We start from the raw sequence: 22977 nt of genomic DNA, 5'->3' as shown, positions 1-22977 counted from the left end.
CCGGGGCCGCACCGGGAGCGCCGCCCACGCTGGGCTCGCGTTTTCCCTCCACCCCTCCGGGGGGTCAGAAATGCGAGAGGAGAAACGGGAAATGATGATTTAAAAGTGGGGGGGGGAACGGGGGAGAAAAAGGCCGACCACGAAGGGACTCGAACCCTCAATCTTCTGATCCGAAGTCAGACGCCTTATCCATTAGGCCACGCGGTCGCTGCGCTGCAGCCCGCCAGTGATGCTGCCAACCCCGGCATCACCCCCACGGCCCTCACAGGCACCGCGGGAGTGCCGGGGACACGGGGGGACACGGGGGGATCGGGGGGACACGGGGGACACGGGGGGGACACGGGGGACACGGGGGGATCGGGGGGACACGGGGGGACACGGGGAACACGGGGGGACACAGGGTGCTGAGAGGGACACGGCGGGACACGGGGGGACACGGGGGGATCGGGGAACACGGGGGGATCGGGGGGGACACGGGAGGACACGGGGGACACGGGGGGGGACACGGGGGGACGCGGGGGACAAGCGGGGGACACGGGCGGACATGGTGGATAGGAGGGTCTCCGTGAGGGACACAGAGGTCTGTGGGGAATGCGGGGGTCTTTTGGGGACATGGGCGGATGGCAAAGGACGCAGGGGTCCGTGAGGGACACGGGCATCCACGGGGGCCATGGAATTCCGCGGGGGATGGGGACATGGCAATGGGACATGGGAGTCCGTGGGGGACAGGGGAGGTGGCAGAGGAAGGACCATCCGCTGCCATGGGGAGTTCTGCTGGCAGAGGGGGAATCAAGTGTGGGACTTGCTGACTGCAATTGCTGCCCTGGAGCCATTCACGGAATCACAGAATCATAGAATGAGCTGGGTTGGAAGGCACCCACAGGGATCACTGAGATGATGGCAGAAAAAAAAGGCAGAGATGGAGAGAGGGCAGCAGAGGAAAACAGACAGATAAAAACCCCAGAAGTCTCTGAGCCTTTCCTCTTGACTTTAAGGACTCAGAAAAGAACATAAGGAGCATGGGAGATCAGCAAGGAGGCAGAACCAGAAAATCCATGGGTGCACGGAGGGCTCAGTGGGAAATGAGGACACAGTGTGGTCTGCTGGGGAGCAGAACGGGGCTCAAAGGAGAGCAGCCTCCCCGACAGTCCTCAGTCTCACAGGCACTCGTTCCTGATCTATTTCAGTGGGGTTGCAGCAAACCCTCAGCCCTGTAAATGACACTAAATTTGCTACTGAGTAGCTCTGGCTCTTTGCCTTTTCTTTGTGGGGATGGACCCTTTCTTTTCCTCTCCCTCAAATTGTTGGATTTTTTTTTTTTTTAATGACCCTATTTTTCCTTGACCACAACTAAAGGCTACTCCCAGGAGCCAGCTGAGTGCATTAAACCATTAGCAAATTCTTCCTTCTAACAGATAAAATGTCTGTTTACAAAAATCCATCCCTCATTAATAAATATCAAATCAACTTCCACATAACAAATGACGTGTCCTGAACGGGTTCATCAGACACACAGTACCATTCTCCTTCTTATTTGGAAGCAAGAGATGATGCAGGTAGTTTTTGTAGCCATCCTCACCTTTTCTCTTGGGACAGGTAAGTGCAAGGGGGAATAGAAAACCTTTGAGGAATTCTTTTAATATCTCTGTGAGAAGGGATTTTTGTGTGTTAACAATGTTTTTTCACATCCACAGCTCCACAACCTTTCTCTTTTAGTGCATCTCTCACAGGCTGAGGTCTTGCCTGATGTTTTTGTGTTTCACGTGGAATTCTCTTTCCAGCAGGGGCTGCTCCAAAGTACCTCTGCACCTATTATGACATTGTTGACTACCTGAACATCTCCTCTCACCACAAGCTGCACTCGTACATTCTGCCCAAGATCAACCCGAAGGAGCCTGTGGAAGTGACGGTGGATTTCTTTCTGGTGGCAATTCTCTCTGTGGTAAGGACCCAAAATGAGTGTTTACAACAGGAAACTGGGCTGTTACTAGGCCAGGGTTTGAATCTTCTGACAGCAAATCCACAGGGATGAGAATTAACCCCTTCCAGTTCAGCTTTCTGCTGTTGGGAAGCACTTTTGGAAGATCTGGAGCATTTTCTCCCACTCCTTCCAGAAGTCACATCCAGATGAGCAGCCTGCTTTGTAGGAGGCTCCAAAACCCCTGCAGAGTGCCTGAACTGGGCAGTGCATTTGCAGGACACTGCCATGGCAATGTTAACAATAATCTATTATTTTTCCTTACCATTGGACTGCGTGCTCCCATTATTCAGCCATAAGATCAAGAGGCACGAGTTCTCCTCCCAAGCCCAGTTACTGCGGTCTGTGCTCAGGGAAGAGCTTCTGCATTGGGTACATCTAAGAAAATCAGCTAATTATCTTTGTTTCTCCAGGTAGAAAAGCTGCAGACAGTCAGTTTTTACTTTGTGCTGAACCTGGTAGGTCCCTCCAGAGCATTTCTCTCCTAATGCCTGACACAAAGTGTGGTGCCCAGCCCAGAGCTCATCTCTCTCCTGCAACTTCTTCCCTCAGGAATGGCAAAACCCTTTTGCAACCTGGGACCCACAGGATTTCTGTAATATTTCTGAAATTGTTCTGCCCATGGATACGTATTGGTCGCCCCCCATCTTCATCTTAGAGCGGTAGGTTCCCCTTTCATTTTTATCCACTGGCTTAACAGAAATACAATGGATGCAAACTGTTGGTTATGTTTTAGGAAATGGGATAAACTCAGATGGCTAAAAGTGGTTCCCTTGAGCTCTCTGTAACCGAGAGCCTCCTAATTTAGATTAATGGTGACCACAGCTTATACAAAGCACTTAGTGGCTCTGTAATATGGTAACAGCTCCTGAAATACTCCATCTGGGCTGTAGCTAAAGCTGAGGAAGCAGCAGAAACCAGCACTGCTGTGGAATAAAGCGATCTTTAGTATTGTGTGGAAAGATACAGGACAGAGCCCTGAGGGTCTGGCAGAGGGATGGGCCCCTCCACCAGCTTTCCAGAGGGGGAAAGGAGTGGGAGGCACAGCCAGGAACGAGCCCCTGCCCTGGTGAGGGCAGGAAGCAGAGGGCAGAGAGGCAGGAGGCACTCAGGACGTGCAGAGCTACAGCAAACCTTGGTCCCAAAGGGCTCATGGGCCCTTCTCCCAGCCCTGGTTTCTTCTTCTCCTGCTGCATCCCATGGCTCAGGGCCCCCAAGAGGGTGTTCACAGCCTGGTTTATTGGGCTGAGGCACAGGCAGTATCTCAAGCTCAGTTACTCTCCCTGTCTGCTCCCTCCAGAGTGAGTGGGCAAAACCCAGAGCTGAATTACATGGTCCTGATGCACAACGGCATCTTCAACTCCACCCGGCCCTTCCAGGTCACCCTGACGTGCAGTTTGATCATCCTCAAGTTCCCCTTCGACACTCAGACGTGCAACCTGAGCATTGCTTCATTCCTCTACCCAGGTACAGCTGCAGGCTGAGCCTCACCTCCTCTGGGCTGGGTTTGGAGGAGAGGGACTGGATGAGATGGGCTCTGGTAACTCCTGGGCTCCCGAGCAGCACCACACGCTCACAGTGGGGTTGAGGTCATATGAAACCAGGGAAAATGAGTTAAAATGCTGCCATTCTGTCCTGGCACATTTCCCAGCAACATCTCTGGAACAATCTGGATGTTTTGTGGCAAGCCCCTGCCATGACTGGTTTCTGCAAATCAAGAGACACAAGATTAGACACGGCAAAAGTGCTACTTGTTCACATAGAATTTTGCAGGACTGATCTTTAAACACACCTGAAATGGAAATGGGAGAAAATTAATCATAGAATCCTAAGATTTCCAGGGGGATCAAATCTAACCATTAGAAGGACAGTTTCAGGGATTCAAACTGCAGTTAGGGTTCATCCCAACAGGAAAGGCTGAAATATAAGCAGAGGTGATCTTCCCAGTCCCATCCACAAATGACAACTGCCCTAATTCACCAGACATTTCCCCTCTGATCCCCATTCCCAGAGGTCCAGGGACCTTTTAAATGTCTCCCTCATGGGCTGAGAAACCTGAGCAGTGCATGAAACCTTCCCCTTCCCAATCTGCACACACCCTCAGCTGGGTGGGAAAGGGAGAGGAATAACTGACCTCTAGGAAATTCCTAAATTCTTCAACTTCCCTCCCCTCTCTGCCCCCTGCCCAAACAGTGACAGACTTTGTCATGAAGACGAGACGGACCCCAGCTGAGATCCTGAAAGACAGACAGGGTTTGCTCCTCACTGATGGAGAATGGAAGTTCACCAACCTGAGCATCATTGAATACACAGAAATGTTGGATGACAAACCATTTTCTGTGGTCACCTATGTGGTATGGCAGCACTTACATATTACATTGCACTGATCTGGCACCAAAAAAAAACCCAATATAAAACAAGGGGATTTTTTACATTAGGGGACCAGCATTTGCCAACACATTGAGTCATCTCCTGCTCATCAATTTTTGCCCATCTTCCTCAACAGATTTCCATGGAGAGGCGACCCACTCTCTACATTCTGAACCTGATCCTCCCAACGTGTGCCCTGTACCTGCTGGACATGGCTGTGTTGTTTGGACCCAGCTCTCTTGAGGAGAAAATCAACTTCCAGATTGCCATCATTCTCGGCAGCTCCATGCTGGCTGTGATTCTCAACAACAGCCTCCCAACTTCCTCCAACAAGCCCCCCATAATAGGTACCCACCTTTATGGAATAAACCCTGATTTTCACCCAAGTACCAGCCCTCAGGAAGGTCTTTGGGTGTTTATAGACACATTCACTGAAGTCATGAACAGCTAAGCTTGATTAGCTTGCTGGAGTTAGACTTTCCCCGTTCCCCACCAGGCAGTGGAACGTAAGAAGATGCCAGTTATCCAGAGCTTTCTGTTTTCCTGTTGTTCTCAGTGGTGTTTTTCCTGGGGACCTTCCTGCTCATGATCATGGCTGTGTTAGACACCTTCTTCCTGCTGTACCAGCAGCGCAAATCCCTGCGCTTGGACAAGGTCCTCAGAAGCTTCCAGAAAGGTAAAACAACCCAAAACACCTTTAACTGAGGAGGTTTGGGGCATTTTCCTGCACGTTTGCTGGAGCCAGGGTGGGTCTCCTGAGGGCAAGCAGTGCCCCAGGCGTGTGAGCCGTGGTGGCTGACGCTGCCCTTTGCCCCCTGCAGACCCCCAGGAGCTGCCCAAGAGACCCCCGGGCAGCCCGGCCAAGGGGGGCCCCCAGCTGCTGCAGCCCCTCAGGGCAGCCCAGGGCCAGGGGCAGCCAAACAAGCTCCCCTGGCAGCTGCAGAAGCTGGACCCGTTTCTGCCAGTGCTGGAGAAGGTGCTTCTCTACAGCCACCTCTTCCTGTCCCTGTTCTTTTTCACTGTGATTTCTGTGAAATGGAGCAGCTGAAGATCAGCTCTGCCTAGGGCCAGCTCAGTTCTTCTCCACTGTGTTGCTTCTGACCCCCTGCTGTAATTTGTCCCTGCTCAATTCACAGAGCTGCAGTTCAGTTGCCTAACAAAATAAAGTTAAATTAAAATCCAAAGCCAGAGGAGCAGAGATCTGGCTGTGTAGTGCTTTGTACTCTGGTTCAGTAGAGCTACAGATGTTCTTGAAGTATTCTGTGGGCTACTAAGGTGTTTGAATAAAACAGTTGTAAAATGTGGGGATAACACCTTCATCCTACTTAATTCTGACACCAAACATGACCAAGAGGAAAGGGAGTGGATTGCCTTCCCTTAGAGGAGTTTCCATCTTGAGGGAAGGTGTTGAAGAATTCCACTTCAGATTATTAAATAATTATTAATATTAAATAATGCAAGTATTTGCTACTGTTTGTGAGTTCCAGTGAGATCAGCAGCATTCAGAAATCCAGGGCAAAGAGAGAAGGAGCACCAGTATAAGGTGCGTTTAAAAATAACTAAAAAAGTAACTTTTATGTGCATCTCAACACTCCTTTTGCAATTGGCTTCTTCTAAACAATCACAATCAGAAAACAGCCCCAGACTGTACCTGTAGAAGTCCTGAGACACCCCAGACACACACAAATCACTGCCAAATGTACTCCAGCATCTCAAAGGGCTAAACAATAAACTTCTGAGCAAATCTGCAAGGGCAGAACTCCATTCCCTGCACCTCGTGGTTACACAGAGGGACAGGAGGTTTATTTACATATCTCAGGGCTCAGTCTATGAGCAGGACAGGGTCATACCAAAAGAAGCTCATGGGTACAAAACACAAAACCCAGGAAAAGTGGAATGTCTGCAAGTTACTGTACTGCTCCACATTACTCAGAACTCATGTCTAAGATGTAAGCCACAGACAGAGAAAGCTCTTTATTTATAAGATCATGGAGTCTGACAGTCATTAAACTGCTCCCTGACCACTTTACAGATCAGCAATTGGCTTGTGGGGCCAGAATGGATATTTCTCCTTGTTCAGTTTGCTTTCAGGGAAGGCTTCACACAAGTCTTCAAACGTCATCTGTTCAAAGGGAATCATGTTCTTGAGCTTCTGGAGCTGTGGAAGCAGGGACAGACACATCACAAGTCAGTGGTGAGCAGGAGGAGCAAAGCACAGCCAGCACAGCAAGGGCTGTGCCAGCCTGGGCTCCAGGGAATATTCCCAAAGCAAATCCCACCTCACCTCCTGCTCATAGTGGGCGATGCGGGCCTTGGAAGCCTGGATGTACTCAGCAGTGCTCTTGGCCTGGGGAGAGCAGAGGATGGGGGGAGTGTGCTTGTGATAAAGACACTGTCCCAGAGTGAACCTGTACACTCACCATGCTCTCAGCTGGCATTAAAATCCATCACTGTTATACTGGGTAACTGCTGGAACCTCCAGCAGATCCCAAAGAGCCAAACCCTTCCCTGAGCAGGGATCCCTTGCTAAGAAAGCCAGGGACGTGTGTGAGGGGCAGAGCTGTGCCCTGGCTCAGGCTGCCCTGCCCTTGCAGGGGCACATCCAGAACATCCCCTCCCTCTCACCCCTTCCCAACCCCAGCAGCAGGGAATGGTTCACTTACAGCTTCCTTCTCCTGGGCATCAATCTTGGCAGTTTGTGTATCCACTGGCTCAGGAACCTTTAATTCACTAAACTGTAAATTGAAAGACAAATTTTATAAGGTTTGTTTGACTGAAACAAACCCTCACATTGAGGTCATCTTCCCCAGCAGCAGGGAAGCATTCCCTCTTTCTCCCCAGGACTTGCTCATGACCATCTAAGCGAAAAGTGATCAGTGCAGCCATTCCCTGCCCTCCCAAGCAGCACCTGCTCACCCAGGAGCTTCCAGCCATGTCCTCTGTCCTGCCCACCACCCCCAGGACACACAACAGCCCCTGTTTCTCACAGCACTGCAGGGAAGCTGGAAGGTCCAACACCACAGACTCACCCTATCACCCTATCAGAGTTACTGCCCCCAGCACAAAGCTCCCCCCTGAGCTCAGCAGGCGCCTCCAGCCTTGGGAGGCAAATTTCCACACAACCAACCGCCCCTGCCAGTCCTGGTGTTTTCCTCTTAATCACGCAATTAAACTCCAAAGAGCAATACACAGCTGGCAAGGAGACTGACCTTCTTCTGGAACTCATCCACCATTCCAGCTTTGGCAACGTTGGCTTTGTAGAAAGCCCAGTCGATGGCCGGGGGCTTCTCTGGCAGCGCAGCCAGCCTGAGGGGTGGGAGCACAGCAGACATGAGCAGTAACCCAAGCCTCAGCACAGCCTGCTACGTTTACTTTAGGAGTTTTTAGATTTGAAGTAAGCCATTTCTGTAAATCCCTGTCCTTGGAACAGGTTCCTCTGGACAGACAGGCAGAGCTCAGCCTGCAGCTCTGCCCCTCTGGGTGCAGCCCTTAAGGAAGGACGGGGCTGTTTCACAACACTGAGCCAGGGGCAATCAGCAACATTCCCTGCAACAGCCAGCACTTGTATCCGGCAGAGGATGCTAAAGGATTTGAGAACTGCACACGAATTTGTACAGCATTTAACAGTGACAAACTTGTGCCAAAGCAAAGTGCGCTCAGAGAACTGCAGCAATGCGTTTACTCTGGGGAGGATTAACTAAAGGTGATTTGCCAAAAAAAGCCAGTAGCTGCCTCAAGGTGACCTGCTTTAATACCTGCGAGGACGCTCCTGCGGGAGCCCAGGCAGCGGCAGCCGGCAGCGCTCACGGCCGGGGCTGCGCGGGCCCTGCGGAGCGGGCGGGCACTCACCGGGCCGTCAGCGCACTCACCGGGCCGTCAGCGCACTCACCGGGCCGTCAGCGCACTCACCGGGCCGTCAGCGCATCGTTGCGGGTCTTCAGCGCGTTGAACATGGCCCGCTGGTTCGGGGGCACTCGCTCGGCGAACGCCGCCCAGTCCACGGCCTTGAGGGCAGCTCTGCGTCCCGCCATGGCGCCGCCTGCCCGGAGACACCGGTGGGTCACGGCGGGAGCGGGGCAGGGGGGCGCGGCTCGGCCGGGACCGCGGCACGGCGGGGCGGGGCGGGACACGGGGGACGAGGACACGGAAGGGGTCGGGTCACGGAACGGGGACCCGGGGGATCGGGACACGGAGAGAATGTGGGCGCTCCTGGGCCCCGCCGCGACCTCACGCTGGCCCCGTCCGCTCCCACCAGCCCCTCAACACCGAGGACGTCCCCAGCCTGTCCTGTCCTGTCCTGTCCTGCAGCCTCGGGATCCCAGATCCCCCCTGGCCGCCCCCCGTTCCTGGGGCCTCCTTCCCGGGGTCTCCACCCTCCCCGGTCCCGTTCCCGGGTCCCCACCCTCCCTGGTCCCGTTCCCGGGTCCCTCCCTGGCCGCTCCCCGTTCCCAGAGCCGTTCCCGGGGCCCTCCCTGGCCGCTCCCCGTTCCCAGAGCCGTTCCCGGGGCCCTCCCGGGCCGCTCCCCGTTCCCAGAGCCGTTCCCGGGGCCCTCCCCTGGGCCCCCGCCGCCCCCGGCCCCGCTCTCACCTTCACTGACCGCCACCAGAGTCCCCGCCGCCGGAAGTACCGCCCCCTCGGCTCCCGTCCCCCAATCAGAGCGCGGCATCACCGGAACTCATCACCCCCGGAAGCGGCGCGGGCCGGAAGCGGCGCGGGCGGCGATGGCGGCGGGCGGGCGCTGAGGCTCCGCTATGGCCGAGGGGCCGCCGAGGGGCCGCACGCCCAGCCCGGGCCCCGGGGGGGCCCCGGGGCCGCCCAGCCCCCGCGCAGCCGGAGCGGCGGCGGGGTCCGCCGGGGCGCTGTCCGCCCCCGCCGCCGCCTCCAAGTGGGTGCGGCTGAACGTGGGCGGCACGTACTTCGTGAGCACCCGGCAGACGCTGTGCCGGGAGCCCAAGTCCTTCCTGTGCCGTCTGTGCTGCCAGGACGGGCCCGAGCTCGGCTCCGACAAGGTGAGGCCGCGGCGGGGCCGGGATCCCCGCACAGCAGCGCGGGCCCTCCCCGAGCCCCAGCCGGGGTCACCGCGGTGCCCGGACTCGTCCCGGGGGCCGGGGGCAGCCCCGACCCCTGCGCGGCCCCGGGCGGGGCCTGGGCCCGTCTCCCCCGGTTCTGGGGCACGTCACTGACACGTCCTCGGTTGTCCCTCGCGTCCCGCGGTCAGGGCGGCCCCGGGAGCGGGGCTGGGTCCTGCCCTCGTGCCTGTGGTGCCGCAGGGTCTGATCCCTCCGCCTCCCGTGGGCTCCGCTCAGGGAGCTGCCGCCTTCCCACACAGGTTACGGCAGGGAAGGGAACTCCTAGAAACAGCAATGTTACAGTGTCTCACGCTGAGCGGGTTTGTTGTTGTTTGGGTTTTTTAATATATTTCACTTCACTCTCATAAAAGATCATGGTGCACGTTCCTTGCATGATTGGACTGTTTGATAGTTTTGAAGTCACTGCAGTTCATTGTAAGGATTTTGCAAACAATTATTCTTGCAATGGCAGATTTTCCATAGGATCAGCTGCACAAAGTGTTGTAAATAAGTTGTGAGTGGGTCAGGCAGAACTAGTCCAGTCTGTTGCTGCTCCATTCAGAGTTTAATCACAAGACAAATCCTGGTGGTGATTGAAATATCAGTCAGCAGCATCAGGGAGCAGAGATTTCAGAGTGGGTTTGCACAGTTTCATATTGCTTTAGAGTAGATTGGCAGGAGAAACAATGCTTTGGAGTCATGAAGAGAGGGATGTGAGCGGGCTTGTCAGTGCCTCAGAGCTGCTCAAGAGCTGCTTTTGGCTGTCAGTTGTTGGTCATTGAATGCCCAGAGCTGTTGTACTGCTGGACACATGGCTGGAGCATTGCAATGTGTGTTTGCAGCAGTGGAAAGGGAAAAAAATGAACTGTGTTGACTGTCAGGTGCCCTTAGCTGGAACTGGAGATCCTGTTTTCCTCCAGAGCCTCCTAGTTAAGCTAGTCTGGAGAACAGGCTTAGCCAGAACACAACTGCCAGGTTTGGGTTCTTACTGCACTGAAAACCTCTCCTAAGCCCAGCCTTTTCCTCCAGGTCCATAAACTGTGCACAAGTGCTTCATGTGAGGCATTTGCCAGCATGACTAGGCTGCAACATTTCTAGATCAGACACTGAAAAATGGTTTAAACATGGCATTATTTGTACACCTCTCACAGGCAAAGGAAGCCAAAGAGAAACCGTTCAATGTATTGTGTTGTTGGAATTATTTTTTGCTGGTGCCACTGAGCCATCCCTGTTTTTTCCCAGGATGAGACAGGGGCCTATCTCATTGACAGAGACCCCACGTACTTCGGCCCGATCCTGAACTACCTCCGGCACGGGAAGCTCATCATAAACAAGGAGCTTGCAGAGGAAGGTGAGAGAAAAACCCCAGGCAAGGCTGAAGTGGTGTTTGCCAGCACCAAAGACTGGTGTGAGGGTGTGAGCAGGGTCCCCAGGAGTGCTGTTAGCACCGTTAATTGCTCATTAGCAGGGATTAAGTCATCAGAGTGTGTGTCTTCCCGAAAGCAGAGCTGCAGCTCACAGCACACCCCGTCACTGCTCTGCTGAGCCCAGGCTCTGTTCCAGCCCCCCTGCCCCTCACAGACCACGCTTCTCCCCAAACAGGCTGCTCTGAGGGCTTCCCCTGGATGGGGCTGGGGAAGAATTAGACATTGTACCATGAGATTTCTGATAATCCCAGGGACAGGGGAACAATCTGTCTGAAAGATCCTCTTAAGTCACAAAAGGAGGTGACAGCTAGTCAGGCATTTTCTCCCAGCCTGGGAGCAGGAGGTGGGTGGCACATTTGGGATTCTGACATTTGGGCTAGATTTGGAGTCAGGAGCAGGTGTTGCATCCTTGTGACAGAATCATTTCACTCTGCCCTGTGCAAAGTAACAGAGTCTGTGCTTTCAGGGGTGCTGGAAGAGGCTGAGTTTTACAACATCGCGTCCCTGGTGCGGCTGGTGAAGGAGCGGATACGGGACAATGAGAACAGAACCTCTCAAGTAATGCACCTCTGGCTTGTGGGGTCGTGTCTGTGGCACAGCAGGACAAGCAGGGCTGCAGGCCCTTGCAGGAGCACTTCTCTGGTTCAGCAGTAACAGGGGGATCAATGCTGTTAGGGGGATGCAGGGCATGGCTAGGAAAGAGTCTCCAGTGTGGCTTCATAAAGCACAGACCCCTGGGTCATCTCGGCGCAGGGAACAGCAAGGGACACTTACAGGAGAGGGGCCAGGAGCAGAAATGGGTGGTTATAAAGCAAAACATGCTTCTGTGGTCAAGAGCAGCTCAAATTCTTCCTTCTCTAAACCATTTCTTCCCTTTGTCTCTCTGTGTCTCTTTGTCTCTCTCAATTTTTCCCATTGATTCTCAGCTGATATCAGCACACTCAGTAGATTGAATTTCAGAAACGTTTTCAAAAAGTAGTAAATGGCTGTGAAAGCTAAAGAAGTTTTGCTTTCACTGTAGCTTAGACACCTAGAAAGCTTTTAAGAGTGCTAGGCATATGGTTCTCTATTGGAATCAGTGGATAAAAAAGCCCTTAGAAAGCCTGTGAGGCTCTGACTTCCTAAGACAAGAGCAGGAGTGCCTTATTAGTTTTCTAGAGTGATACCAGTAAAGCAATTACTAAACTACAACAATTGTTCTCTGTGCTCCAGGGGCCTGTGAAACATGTGTACAGAGTGCTGCAGTGCCAAGAGGAAGAGCTCACACAGATGGTGTCCACCATGTCCGACGGATGGAAATTTGAGCAGGTACCATTACCAAAGAATGGCAGAATTCCTTTGAAAACTGAATATGGAATAAGCAGAGTTGCCTGTTGAGTTGCACTTCACATTGCTCTGCTCTTCTGAATAAGCAGCCTGACCTGAGCAGCACTCCACTTATGTCCAGTCACTGACAGGGAAGAGCAGAAGTCACTCAAGCTGCCAGAGAGATTTCATTTTCTCTCAGGACTTCTTGTCTCCTTGTCAAATCTCAGAGCAGTTCTTCCCTTCTCCTGCATTTCATCACAGACACCAGGCCACAGTATAACAATTCTATCCAGGAAAATTACCAGAGCCACAAAAAAACACAGCACAGCTTTGTTGGAACCTCAAAGCCATGACTGCTGCATTTGCTAAAGCAGCACTGTGTGACATGAGAACTTCCTGCAGATGTCTTTGCAGTGCAGCTGCTTCCAGGGCTGGTGTCACTGCAGTTGCACATGGCATTAGTTCCAGGTTTGGTTTCTGGAATCAAGCACAGTTATCTTCTCTCTGAGGAGGGAGAACTGGAGCCAGCTGGTCTGTGTGTTATATTAAGAAACTACAGAATAGGCTCTGTGGATTTCAGCAGTGTCTTCCCATTTAGCCCAGCTTCAGTACAAGTGGATGCTGTGGGAAATGCACTGACATGAAGTGAAGCAGAGGATTAGGAACAGCATTTCCCCTCAGTTCTTCCTATGGATCTGTTCTGTAATGCCTGAAAACTATCTCAGAGTGGAAAGGCAGCCAAAAACCTTCCCCTGTGAGGAAATGGTGAAATCTTGTGACCAAGAACCACTCCCTGCTCCGTGGAAATGCAGTTCTGCAACACCCAGGTTTTGCTGTCCAACAGTTTATAGAATCTGCCTTTCACACATCCATACCTACACCCCCAAAACATTGAGGCTACAGGCCATGCCTTTCATGGGAGCCTGCACCCTTAGACCTTTCCTAATCTTACTTTTCAAATCTATAATCTGTAAGTATGGAGCTGGCTCTCCTAAAATCTATTGGGAGATGGAATTTAAGGTGCATGCTGCACATCAAAGTTTCCTGGATACACACAGTTGGTAGGAGTCACAATGCTTTCTTCAGATGACTTGGATTTATTTTCTGGAAAGCAGAACTGAGTTGTAAATGACAAATTAGCTCTGCACTCCAGGACATCCTTTTAATGTAATAATGATGAATGAGACAGATGGGATTTCTTGGATTGAGTCCAGACCCCCCCCAACACAACAGTAATAGAATATAATCCCATTTCCACAGATACCAGACTCCATCTTGGCAGCATCCACATAAAGGATGGTGTCTGATTGCCACATGTCCCCAGCTAATCCAACATCTGCCTGGGGTAAAGAATTCCCATTTCCACATCAGTCACAAGGCAGCGTGAGACCTCAGTTCAGCAAGGACCAGGCAATTTGCAATGCCTGCCCACGTCTGAGTGAACTGGATATTATATATTGCACAATCTGTTTTCCCTTTTTCCACCCTCAGAAACTGGGCTATGCTCTGCTGTGTTCAGCATTAGTTTCAAGCTGGAATTCCTTCCCGGGGCTCCAGGTGCCACTAGAGAGCTGTGGAGCTCTGATGTGTCCCTGCCTTACACACACACACAGAGGAGGCTGCAGGGGGCACTTTGTCCAGAACAGAGATCCCAGGACAGTCCTGTCTCACAGCGACTGTAGGAATAAAGTCAAAACTTGTTGATAGTTACCTTGTCTGTCTCCTGTTGCACAGCTGATCAGCATTGGATCTTCCTATAACTATGGAAATGAAGACCAGGCAGAATTCCTCTGTGTTGTGTCCAGGGAGCTCAACAATTCTACCAATGGCATTGTCAAGGAGCCAAGCGAGAAGGCCAAGGTAAGGCACCTGCTCACATGCGTTAATTTGAATTCCCCTAGAAAGAAAAACCTTTCCTGCACCAAGCTGCAGCAGTAGTTCTGTGGATCAGCTTTCCCACTGCCTTCTCTGTCATACCCTCTTGGAAGATTTCGTATTTACTGTAGGACAAGAGCTGAGGTTCTTTGTGCACTTCAAATTAAGACTGAAATAGTGAAAGAAAGAGTAACTTGAAGAGGGAGAACAGAGTAGCAAGGACTTTTTTTTTCACAGAATAGAAACAAAAGGCACATCTTTACCTCCTGGCAAGCAGCTGAGCAGGATTTCCAGAGAAGGAGCTTGCTCACACATAACCAGCCTATCAGTTGTGGTGTGTAAAAGCCTGCAAGCTATCTCACATTTAGTCTGAGTTTCCTTTCTCTGCAAAAAACAAGGACTCTGAACAGGACTTTTGCATTTAAACTTGTCTGAGGTTTTCACAGAAGGTCTCTTCTGTTTCAGATTCTTCAGGAGCGAGGATCCCGGATGTAATCCAAGTGTCCACTCCATTAAACTCCCAGATGTCACAGGGCAGTTCAGCTGGGCAGAGCATCTCTCTGCAGAGCAGCCCAGCCCTTGTACAATAACCCAGCTAATGCAAAGCAAAGCCAAGCCTGTCCTGCCAATGGCAAATAATTCTGGTCATAACCAAAGGCTTTTCTCTTACCCTGGAAACCGAGGAAGGAAAAGGCTCTTCCAGCTGGATAGTCCTTTCCACAAGTATTTGTTTTATTTTCTTGGCCAGCGCTGTATTGAATTTTTCCGACAATGGCTGGGCCGGATTCCCAGTCAGAGCCTTTGTGGAGGTTGCTCAGGTCCTCAGGCCCTTGTAATCCATCCCACCTTCCACAGGCTGCTGTGGGTGGGAAGGTCCATATTTGAGCTGTGCCATTTCTTGCACCCAGGTCTGCCACCAGAAAAGTGCAGGGACCTTGCGGTGCTCCCCCCTTCCCCCCCAAATCTGAAGAACAGGGCTTTAAAAGGAGGAACAAAACAACCACTCCTGAAAAACCCACACTAACTTCTCCATCCTTGCTTTGTATTTGTTCCTCGTTCAATTCCTAAGAATGAGTTTAGATCTGAGGGGAGGGGAGTTGTGTGTCCATCTGACACAGGTCTTACTGATAACACTATTACACATGGGCTCCTGGTATTTTCCAAAGCCCATTACTTTGCATGCATAAACAGAGGCCTGTGTTCACCCAAAATAGTGATAGAGTGATAGTCCTGTCCTTTACACTTCTCCACAGAAGAAGAGTGGTGACATCTTCCCCTCCAGTACCCTGCCATGGCCATATCTTAGCCTGGTGCAAAGTCACAAGGTTTAGGGACTTGCTGCTGCCAAGTTCAGCTTTGCCTTGTTTGTCTCCAGCAGTGTGGGTTTTGTCTCCTTCCCTCTCCCCAGGGAGGGCTTCAGGCAGAAATTCTTTTGTACTGTACCAAGCAGGTAGGTTTGTCCAACCCCACAAGATCCTTTGGGGAGGAGAGCCCCTATTTACATGCAGTGATTTACCTGCAGCCCTCTCATGTCCCCACCTTTAAGGGATCACCTCAAATTACAGAGGGACATCACAGAACTGGGGTGGGGGGGTTTTGGTGAAAAGTTGCCAAACTATTGTAATGTTTCTTGTCCAAAGTGATGTGTCAACTTTTGTGACTTTTCTTTCCTTCTTTTATTTTTTAAATTTTTTTTGGAATGCCTTGGTTGGATGTGCAAAATGTTTGTTTGTGCCTCTCTTGAATTCTAATCTTAGCCAAACTGCAGTCACTGGTTCCCCTCTGTTATTCTGTGCCACCCCTATCCAAGGGCATGTCCCTCCTAGTCTGGTAAATGGAATTTCATAGGAATTTGCTGCATGTTTTTCCCCTTTCATCCTGGCTTTGTTCTTTGTAGCCCAAGTGTCCTGGCACTTGGGTCATTTTCAGTCAAGTCCCAAACTGACATTACAGCAAAGCTTCAGAGATGCTGGAATTCAGACATTGACAAGCTCAGAGCAGATGTTTCTCAGTAAGCTACCAGAAAATTCCTCACCAGGACTGAGGGGTTGGGCTCCTTTCTGGAGGGCTTCAGCTACCCGTGTTCTCCTGAAAGTTTTGACACAGAATTAGGCAGGTTTTCCATCTTAACCTCTTGTTGCTGAGAGGGTCCTACCAACAGTTCAGCGACCAGTTCAGTGACCAAGACGTGCAGCAAAGACCCTGAGTGGCACTGCTGTGCTCTGCCTCTCCCCAGTCCTTCTGCACGTCCTCTTGCCTGTCCTCCATCCTGCTTTGCCAGTGTACCTCCTCCGGTGGAGCCTTTGCCTCATTCTCAAGACAGACTGGTTAATTGTCTGTGCTAGATTAGTCCTGGTGACAACAGACTGTGCCAAATGTCTTTGAATTCACGTTGTGTCAGTGACAGGCTGTTGAATCGCTGCTGGATTTCCATCACACTGAAGAACCCAGCTCTGCTCCCCTCCACCTGCCCTGTTTATAACGTGGTGGTGAGCTGGTGTTGGTGTGGTCACACCACACACCTTGGCTGGGCCTGAACAACACTGTGATGTGTACAGATCTCCCTCCTCTGTCCCAGTCCTGTAGCCTCAGCCACTGTCTGTGCTCACAGATAAGAGATCAAGAAGCACATTGTATGCAAGTTAGCAGCCTGGAAAGCCCTTTAACACTCTCATTTGTCTTATTCACCTTCCTCAGAGGAGGGAGTTTTTGGGAACTGGTCAAGAAATATCAAAGTAAAGTCAGCAGGAACTGGCCAGGCTGTGTTTGTCACATTGAGGCCAGCTGAGCACCTTGTTAAACCATGGAGCTCAAAGCAACACTGGCTGCAGAAGGGGGCTTTCTGTCCAGTACAGCTCAAGTAGATAAGAATGACAAACACTTCCCTGGCTTTTTTGTGTCACCAAAAACGCCACATGTGGTGAAGCCCACTGGAGGGTTGCCTGATGCAGTGATGCCATTGCTCTCCCCTCTGAGCCACCAAGAGCCTAAAAGTGACCATGAGCACATGTCAAAAGTGAATGGCACAGCTGCTTAACTGATGAGCACAAGAAAGATCAGAGTTGCATCTTGGTTTTCCCTTTCGTGCTGCTTTTGGCAGTGAGGAGGTGCCAGGGACCATGGACTTTTTGGGTTCCATTGCAGGGTCCTTTGAAGTTCAGCAGAACAAGTTTATGGTAGAAAACCAATCATTGGTACTGGATGCTCAAGTTTTTGGGTGATCTTTAGAACTAGGCATGAAGTCCATCTAGAGCAGGTACATTCCCAGTGAAGGATTTCTCCTTCCCTGACTGTGTTAGGTCACCTTTACCCCGAAACAGGGCTGGTCTCAGCATTATGCACCAGTTGCATCCCTTCTGTGCTCAAGCAGGGCTTTTCCTTCCATTGCCTTTCACTCAGTCACAACTATATCAAAATTAGTGCTGAATTAGGATGAAATTTGTCCTGTCACTCTAAAAAAGTGTAGCATGTTGTGAGTAGAGTAGGAGAGCAGGGGTAGATCTACTGGCTGTCCAAGAGTGCTTGTGCCTCTTGGGAAGGTTCACTTTAAAGCGTTAATCCTGGGAATGGAGCGTATGACACTTTGGTTTTTTAAAAAAACTTTCCCAGTGGCCTAAATTGTTCCATTATGGCAAGACTGGAAATAACCTCTTGAAGTGTCTTTGTTTCTGCACATTTTTAAAAACTGATTTTTCTCAGGGGTGACTGAGTGGGCTGAGGCAAAGGGGGCCTGGTTGGCTGCGGGGCAGGGGCCGGAGCAGCTGGGCCGTGGGCTTCTACCCGGAGGTTTTGTACAGTTTGTCACGTGTCAGTGCCCTTTGCTACTGTTTCTCTTTGTTTATTAAATGTGTTTGAATAACAGCTGAGATGGTGTGATTATTTTTTTTTCCAATAAAGATTCTGAAATGGGTTTGAAAAGTTTGAAGAGCAGTCTGCAGCTTGCTGCTTTGCCTGCACCACACATTAGGGGGGAAGAAATGTGTAGATTTGACACTTGCTTCTGGCTTCAATTCTAGCAATCATTTGCCAAAAGGAGACTCTAATGGGATTCTGGAGTCTTCCTAGGCTGCTTTCAGGGATAAAGGTACAAGTGAAGCTTGTTTCTGATGTTTTTGTCTATAAAATAATCTCAAATTCCACATTTATCCTAACAATGTCCACTGATAACCACAAGCAAGTAGACAAGTAATACAACCACTAAATGTGAGTAGCTAAAACAGGAAGAGGATTTTTTTTCCAGCTGTCCTTTGCTAAACCCCTCCTTGACACTGGACCACACGGAGGAAGGGTCTGACTGTTTCCAGAAGCTGGATGACATTGGCACTTAAGGCCAAACGCAGTGAAAAGGAAGAGAAGGACACAAGTGAAAAATGGGAACTCTTGGATTGAGCTAATCCTGCTCTTGATTACGAGTGGCTGTTGCCTGCTGCGGGTGCTCTGAAGGCTGCCCACTTCCATCCTCACTGCCACAGAGCAGGGATGGGCTGACACACCCCAAAGCCGGTTTAACACCAGCACAGTGCAAGAGCATGAGGCTCTCCCCACACAGGGAGCTCAGCAGAAACCATGGCTGAGCCAAGTCACCACACAGCATGAGTTGATTTAAGACAGTATTTTTAAACCTCTTGCCCCATTTCTCTATTCCAGACCTGACTGCTGGTCTGCACTGCCGGTGAATTTGCCCAAACAAAGGCACACTTCAAGTGCTGGCAGAGTCTTGGGCAGAGGTGGAAACTGCAGGGCTGGCACTGCTGACACCACACACGGATTTGTTCACTGGGGAGGGCTTGTCAGCAGAAACTCAGGTTAGAGCCAGCATTTACATAATGCCATAACCTCCCTGCTACCTCACCTCAGGGCTATCCTGTAAAGCTGCATAAGCTGGAGAAGCCTTTGTGCAGGACCTTTAACCAGCTCCAAGTCTGCCAGGCAGGTGGCTCCTCTAACACAGTGCCATGTCACCATGCAGGAGATGCATTACTCAGTGGTTCCTACAGAAACCGCAAGCTGGAGCTGCCAGGTCTTTGCACCATCGCTCACTTTCCCATCCAAGACTGTGAAATCCATTAACTCCTTTAAAAATTAATTTCTTTACTTGCTGCAGGAAACAGGTGATGCCTCAGCACTACCAAGTGATGAGAGGTTGTGCAGGATAAAAATCAACTCTATCAGCTCTTAATGTGCTGGTCCTGCTCCTGCCAGGAGCCCAAAGCTCAGCTCTCCCTGTTGCCAACCCCAGGCTGCTGTAGAGCTGCTGCAGCAGCAGGAGGGAAAGGGAGGATGGTTTACAGCAGGATTGGCCTCAGCAGAGGGTTATGGCCCTGACTCTTGTCTGGGTTGATCAGAGCACCCAAGGCTGCCTCCAAACACTGTTGCCCCAAGAAGATGTGGGATACCCAGTGAAGGCACAGCCCCAGGGACAAGCAGCTCCTGTGAGTGAGGGGCTCTGTCCATGGGGCTGTGCCACCACCAAGGCAGGAGGTGAAAGGCACCACAAAAACACCCAAGGGATTTTCATAGCTGCCCACAGCAGTATTTGGTCCCTCCTACCCCCAGAGACAACTAGGGGAAACAATTCTCAAGGTAGCTTTGCCAGGTGCTTGGGGGAAAGATGAGTGACGAAACATCACAGATTTTCTGATAGCCAGAGTAAAGTCAGTAGGTAGTGCACGCACTAAGCTGTGGCAGAGGGACTTGAAAACCCCCTCATCAGACTTCTCTGCATTGGAAAGCACATAAAAGGAGCAATTTTACATCCTCCTCTAGAAAGAGAGGCTCAGGCTCCCTCTTGTCCCCCAGGCTGTGTCCAGGGCTCACCAGGCTCCCTGGGGCTGGTGCTCACCTTGCCACAACACTCCCATTAGTCACCCCAGCTGGCAGCTCACCTTGCCCCTGAGAGTTTTGCCTGGAACACAATTAATTAATTTGTTTTTCTGGCCTGCCTGCTCCTGTCCGTGGACAATGAGGAAATAGTAATTGACATTAAAGATAGGAAAGGGTTTTAGCAGTGTCAGGCACCTATCAGCATCCAACTGCTTAGCCTGGGGATCCAGCAAAATACGGTGGAAACTGAGGCTGCATTTCCCCTCTGCACACCTGGGAGGTTGAAACCAGCAGCGCAGAGGTCCTGCCACAGCCCTACGTGCATCTTGCACAACTCCTCCACACGGCTTTCTGCTCTGCCTCAGGCTCTCACACACAGACGAAGGTCAATTCGTCACTTACCCGCCCACCCTCACCCGGAACAAAGTAATCAAGCCAGATCTGTCTGCAGACAGGAAGCCTGCAGGTATTTTCAACTCAGCTCACTAACTTGTTTGGGAAACAAGGACCTTGGGCATGTCCTTCCATCTAGATCTGGTTTTGAGGCAGTTATTGAAGGTTTAACCCAACTTTCACATGGGTAAATAACTGCCACATACCCTCTTGCTTTCAGGCTGGAGAAACATGTTGGTTACTCCAAACCACAGTAAAGAAAATGTTGCAATGCCCTAGTAATTACCTTCAGAGTATGGCGTTACAGATGAGCAAAGGCTTATCTCAAAAGATATTTGACCTTCTGGTAATATTTCCTATTAGAGGCCTCCATCCCTCCTAGGTGTTTCCCAGACTTCAGCAGAAGGGAGTCTGACCCAAGTCCATCAGCAGTCTGAAGTGCATGGAGTCGTCAAGTTTCATCAGGGAGCTGAACTCCACTGTGTCACCAAGGATATCCTTGAGCTCAGGGCCATCTGGGCAGCAGGTCCTTTACCCACAGCCAGGAAAACATGCACCAGTGATTCTGATGAATTCAAATGACAGTGTCTAAAAATGAGGAAAACCATTTGGGCACCCAAGCAAGGAGACAGGCCTTTAACTTGGGCACTGAGTTCAAGATGTCTTTGAAAAGCAGGAAGATTAAACACTAAACAGATAGATAACCTAATAAATGGTCATCCTCAGCTTAATGTTCCAGTGTGTTTTTATCTAAAATTTTAATACAACGAAACATGTAAAAAGAAGGAGAGGGTCATATTTGCCAAACCAAAGGGGATCTGCCCATGAAACAAAGGCTGAAGGCCACGTTTTGCTGTTTCCATACCCCATGGACAATATGACCCTAAGGCACACAGAGACCTGCACTTCCCACTGGGATAAAGAGTTTTTGCCTTTCCTTTCCAGAAATCACAAAACTGCACATCATGATCCCTCTGGGTATGGGCAGGAAGAGCCTCAGTGTCAGCACTAAGTTCCTAAGCACTTCTCTCCTACCCTGTTGTGAGCTCTAAGCATCATCTTCCTCAGAGCAGGACATCTTCCTTGGACGGGAGATCTGAGCACGGCCTGGCTGGAATGGCAGAGCACCTGCTGAGAGCTAAAGAGCCAGAGCTGAATAGATGGAGCCCAAAAACCAGCTGGCTTCCTAAAAACCATGCTTCAAAATTTCTGGCTGAATACCTTCAACCCCCCACAACCTCCTTCACCTGCTCCATGGATCCAGCAGTCAGCCACAAGGAAACAACCTCTTGATCTTCTTCCCATTGAGTCCCTTATTCCTTATTAATAAAAGCCCGTTTGAATGATAATTAAAAGCTTGTTACAGGGAACTTTTAACCACTGCTCAGGATCAAAATGTCAGTCTATGAAAGAGATGCCCAGCTGCAGGGTTAGACTGTACCCACAGCTGCATCACATCCCAGTTCCCCCTTCCGCTGCCACATCCTCACCTACTGCAGTTTTCCTGCAGCTAACAACAAGGTAACTTCATTTCTTGAAAAGCCTCATTTTCCCAGGATCATCCCCCCTCCTCATCTTCCCAAATGCAGGCAATTGCTGGGAGAAGAGTGCCAGCAGCTTCCAGATATCCTCAGTAACCTCAGCCAGGTTCCTAGCAAGGCCCTCCATCTGTTCAGATACTCCATGCCACCCCTGGTCCCTGTCTCTGTCCACTCCCAGGGCAGGCTGGGGCAGTGTGGCAGCTCAGGGTGTCACACTACATGAGCCATGCACTTCCACAGCCACCTTCAGCGTGAGTTTACACTATGTCTTCCTCAGACTCATCTCCAGATCCCCATTGCCTCAGGGAATGTTGCTCTTCTTGGCACCACACCTTGTACACAAAGCACAGGCTCTGGGACAGCAGGGGACCAGGGGGGATGGTGGCAGTCAGGAGGGCAAGCGCCAGCATACACACAAACCATCTGCAGTCACCCACCAGCCAGAGATCTACCTCTGGGATAAAGAGCAGGGACAAGCCACATCTTGCTGAATTCCTGCAGGCCAGTGGGAGCTGTCAGTGCATGCTCTGGTGCCAGCTGCCTCCTCAGCTCCCATCTTGCATCTCCAGGCTAAGCCGTGGTACTCCCAGCACTGGCTAATGGCCATTAAACCTGGTCCCAAAAGGGGGATTTCTCATCTGGTCTTATACCCACATTGTTAGTGATTAATGAGCACAAAGCAGCCAGGCAGACCCCAAGTCAACCCAGGAGAGCAGAAAGCAGAGGTGAAACTGAGCAAAAAGCAAGGAGTGCAGGGATCTGGATGTAAATGCAGCTGGGGAACAAACAGGATGGAGGGGGTGTGGAGGAGGACACAGGTGAGGCTGGTCAGGCTAATTAAGACCAATTAGTGCAGGCAGGACCCTGATCCCTTTTGCAGGGAGAGGACGTGGGAGTGATGCTATGGGAACTGCTTGGGAAATTCGGTATAAACCTGCACTTCCTCCATCCCTGGCACAGCACCATTTTGTCAGTACTAGCAGAGCTGGTCTGAAGGGCTTTTGCCAGGGTTGTTCAGATCCTGTCCCAGCCTCAGGAGCCTGTTTTCAGGTGCTCTGAGGTCTCAGTTTCTGTTGGCTCTGTCTACATTCCAGGGATGGATCAGAACAAGAGTTTAATTTGTGACTGAACCTCGTGAAGGAACAGCTCCCTCCCACAAAACACCCTGCAATCCCATAGCTGAAATTTCACT

General features: G+C 51.1%; 2 protein-coding genes and 1 non-coding gene across 3 annotated transcripts; 1 reads left to right on the top strand and 2 right to left on the bottom strand.

The window, feature by feature from the left end:
• Nucleotides 1-134: 134 nt before the first annotated feature.
• TRNAR-UCG (transfer RNA arginine (anticodon UCG)) lies at nt 135-207 on the bottom strand. Its single transcript has one exon. It is a non-coding gene; the product is annotated as a tRNA-Arg (tRNA).
• Nucleotides 208-6291: 6084 nt separating this feature from the next.
• ATP5PD (ATP synthase peripheral stalk subunit d) lies at nt 6292-9095 on the bottom strand. The gene is made up of 6 exons (XM_063409619.1): nt 8937-9095; nt 8258-8387; nt 7558-7654; nt 7012-7083; nt 6633-6695; nt 6292-6506 (listed from the first exon to the last, which is right to left on the bottom strand). Exons 1-6 carry the CDS (start codon nt 9013-9015, stop codon nt 6375-6377), a joined length of 573 nt encoding a protein of 190 aa, XP_063265689.1. The 5' UTR covers nt 9016-9095; the 3' UTR covers nt 6292-6374.
• Nucleotides 9096-9100: 5 nt separating this feature from the next.
• On the top strand, nt 9101-17889 carry KCTD2 (potassium channel tetramerization domain containing 2). The gene is made up of 6 exons (XM_063409617.1): nt 9101-9358; nt 10661-10769; nt 11312-11403; nt 12058-12153; nt 13888-14013; nt 14494-17889. Exons 1-6 carry the CDS (start codon nt 9101-9103, stop codon nt 14521-14523), a joined length of 711 nt encoding a protein of 236 aa, XP_063265687.1. The 3' UTR covers nt 14524-17889.
• Nucleotides 17890-22977: the final 5088 nt, after the last annotated feature.

The sequence above is a fragment of the Prinia subflava genome, chromosome 12 (assembly GCF_021018805.1).
Source record: "Prinia subflava isolate CZ2003 ecotype Zambia chromosome 12, Cam_Psub_1.2, whole genome shotgun sequence".
Taxonomy (NCBI): Eukaryota; Metazoa; Chordata; class Aves; order Passeriformes; family Cisticolidae; genus Prinia; species Prinia subflava.
The sequence above is the reverse complement of the archived record's forward strand: the minus strand, read 5'-3'. Positions and strand labels throughout refer to the sequence as shown.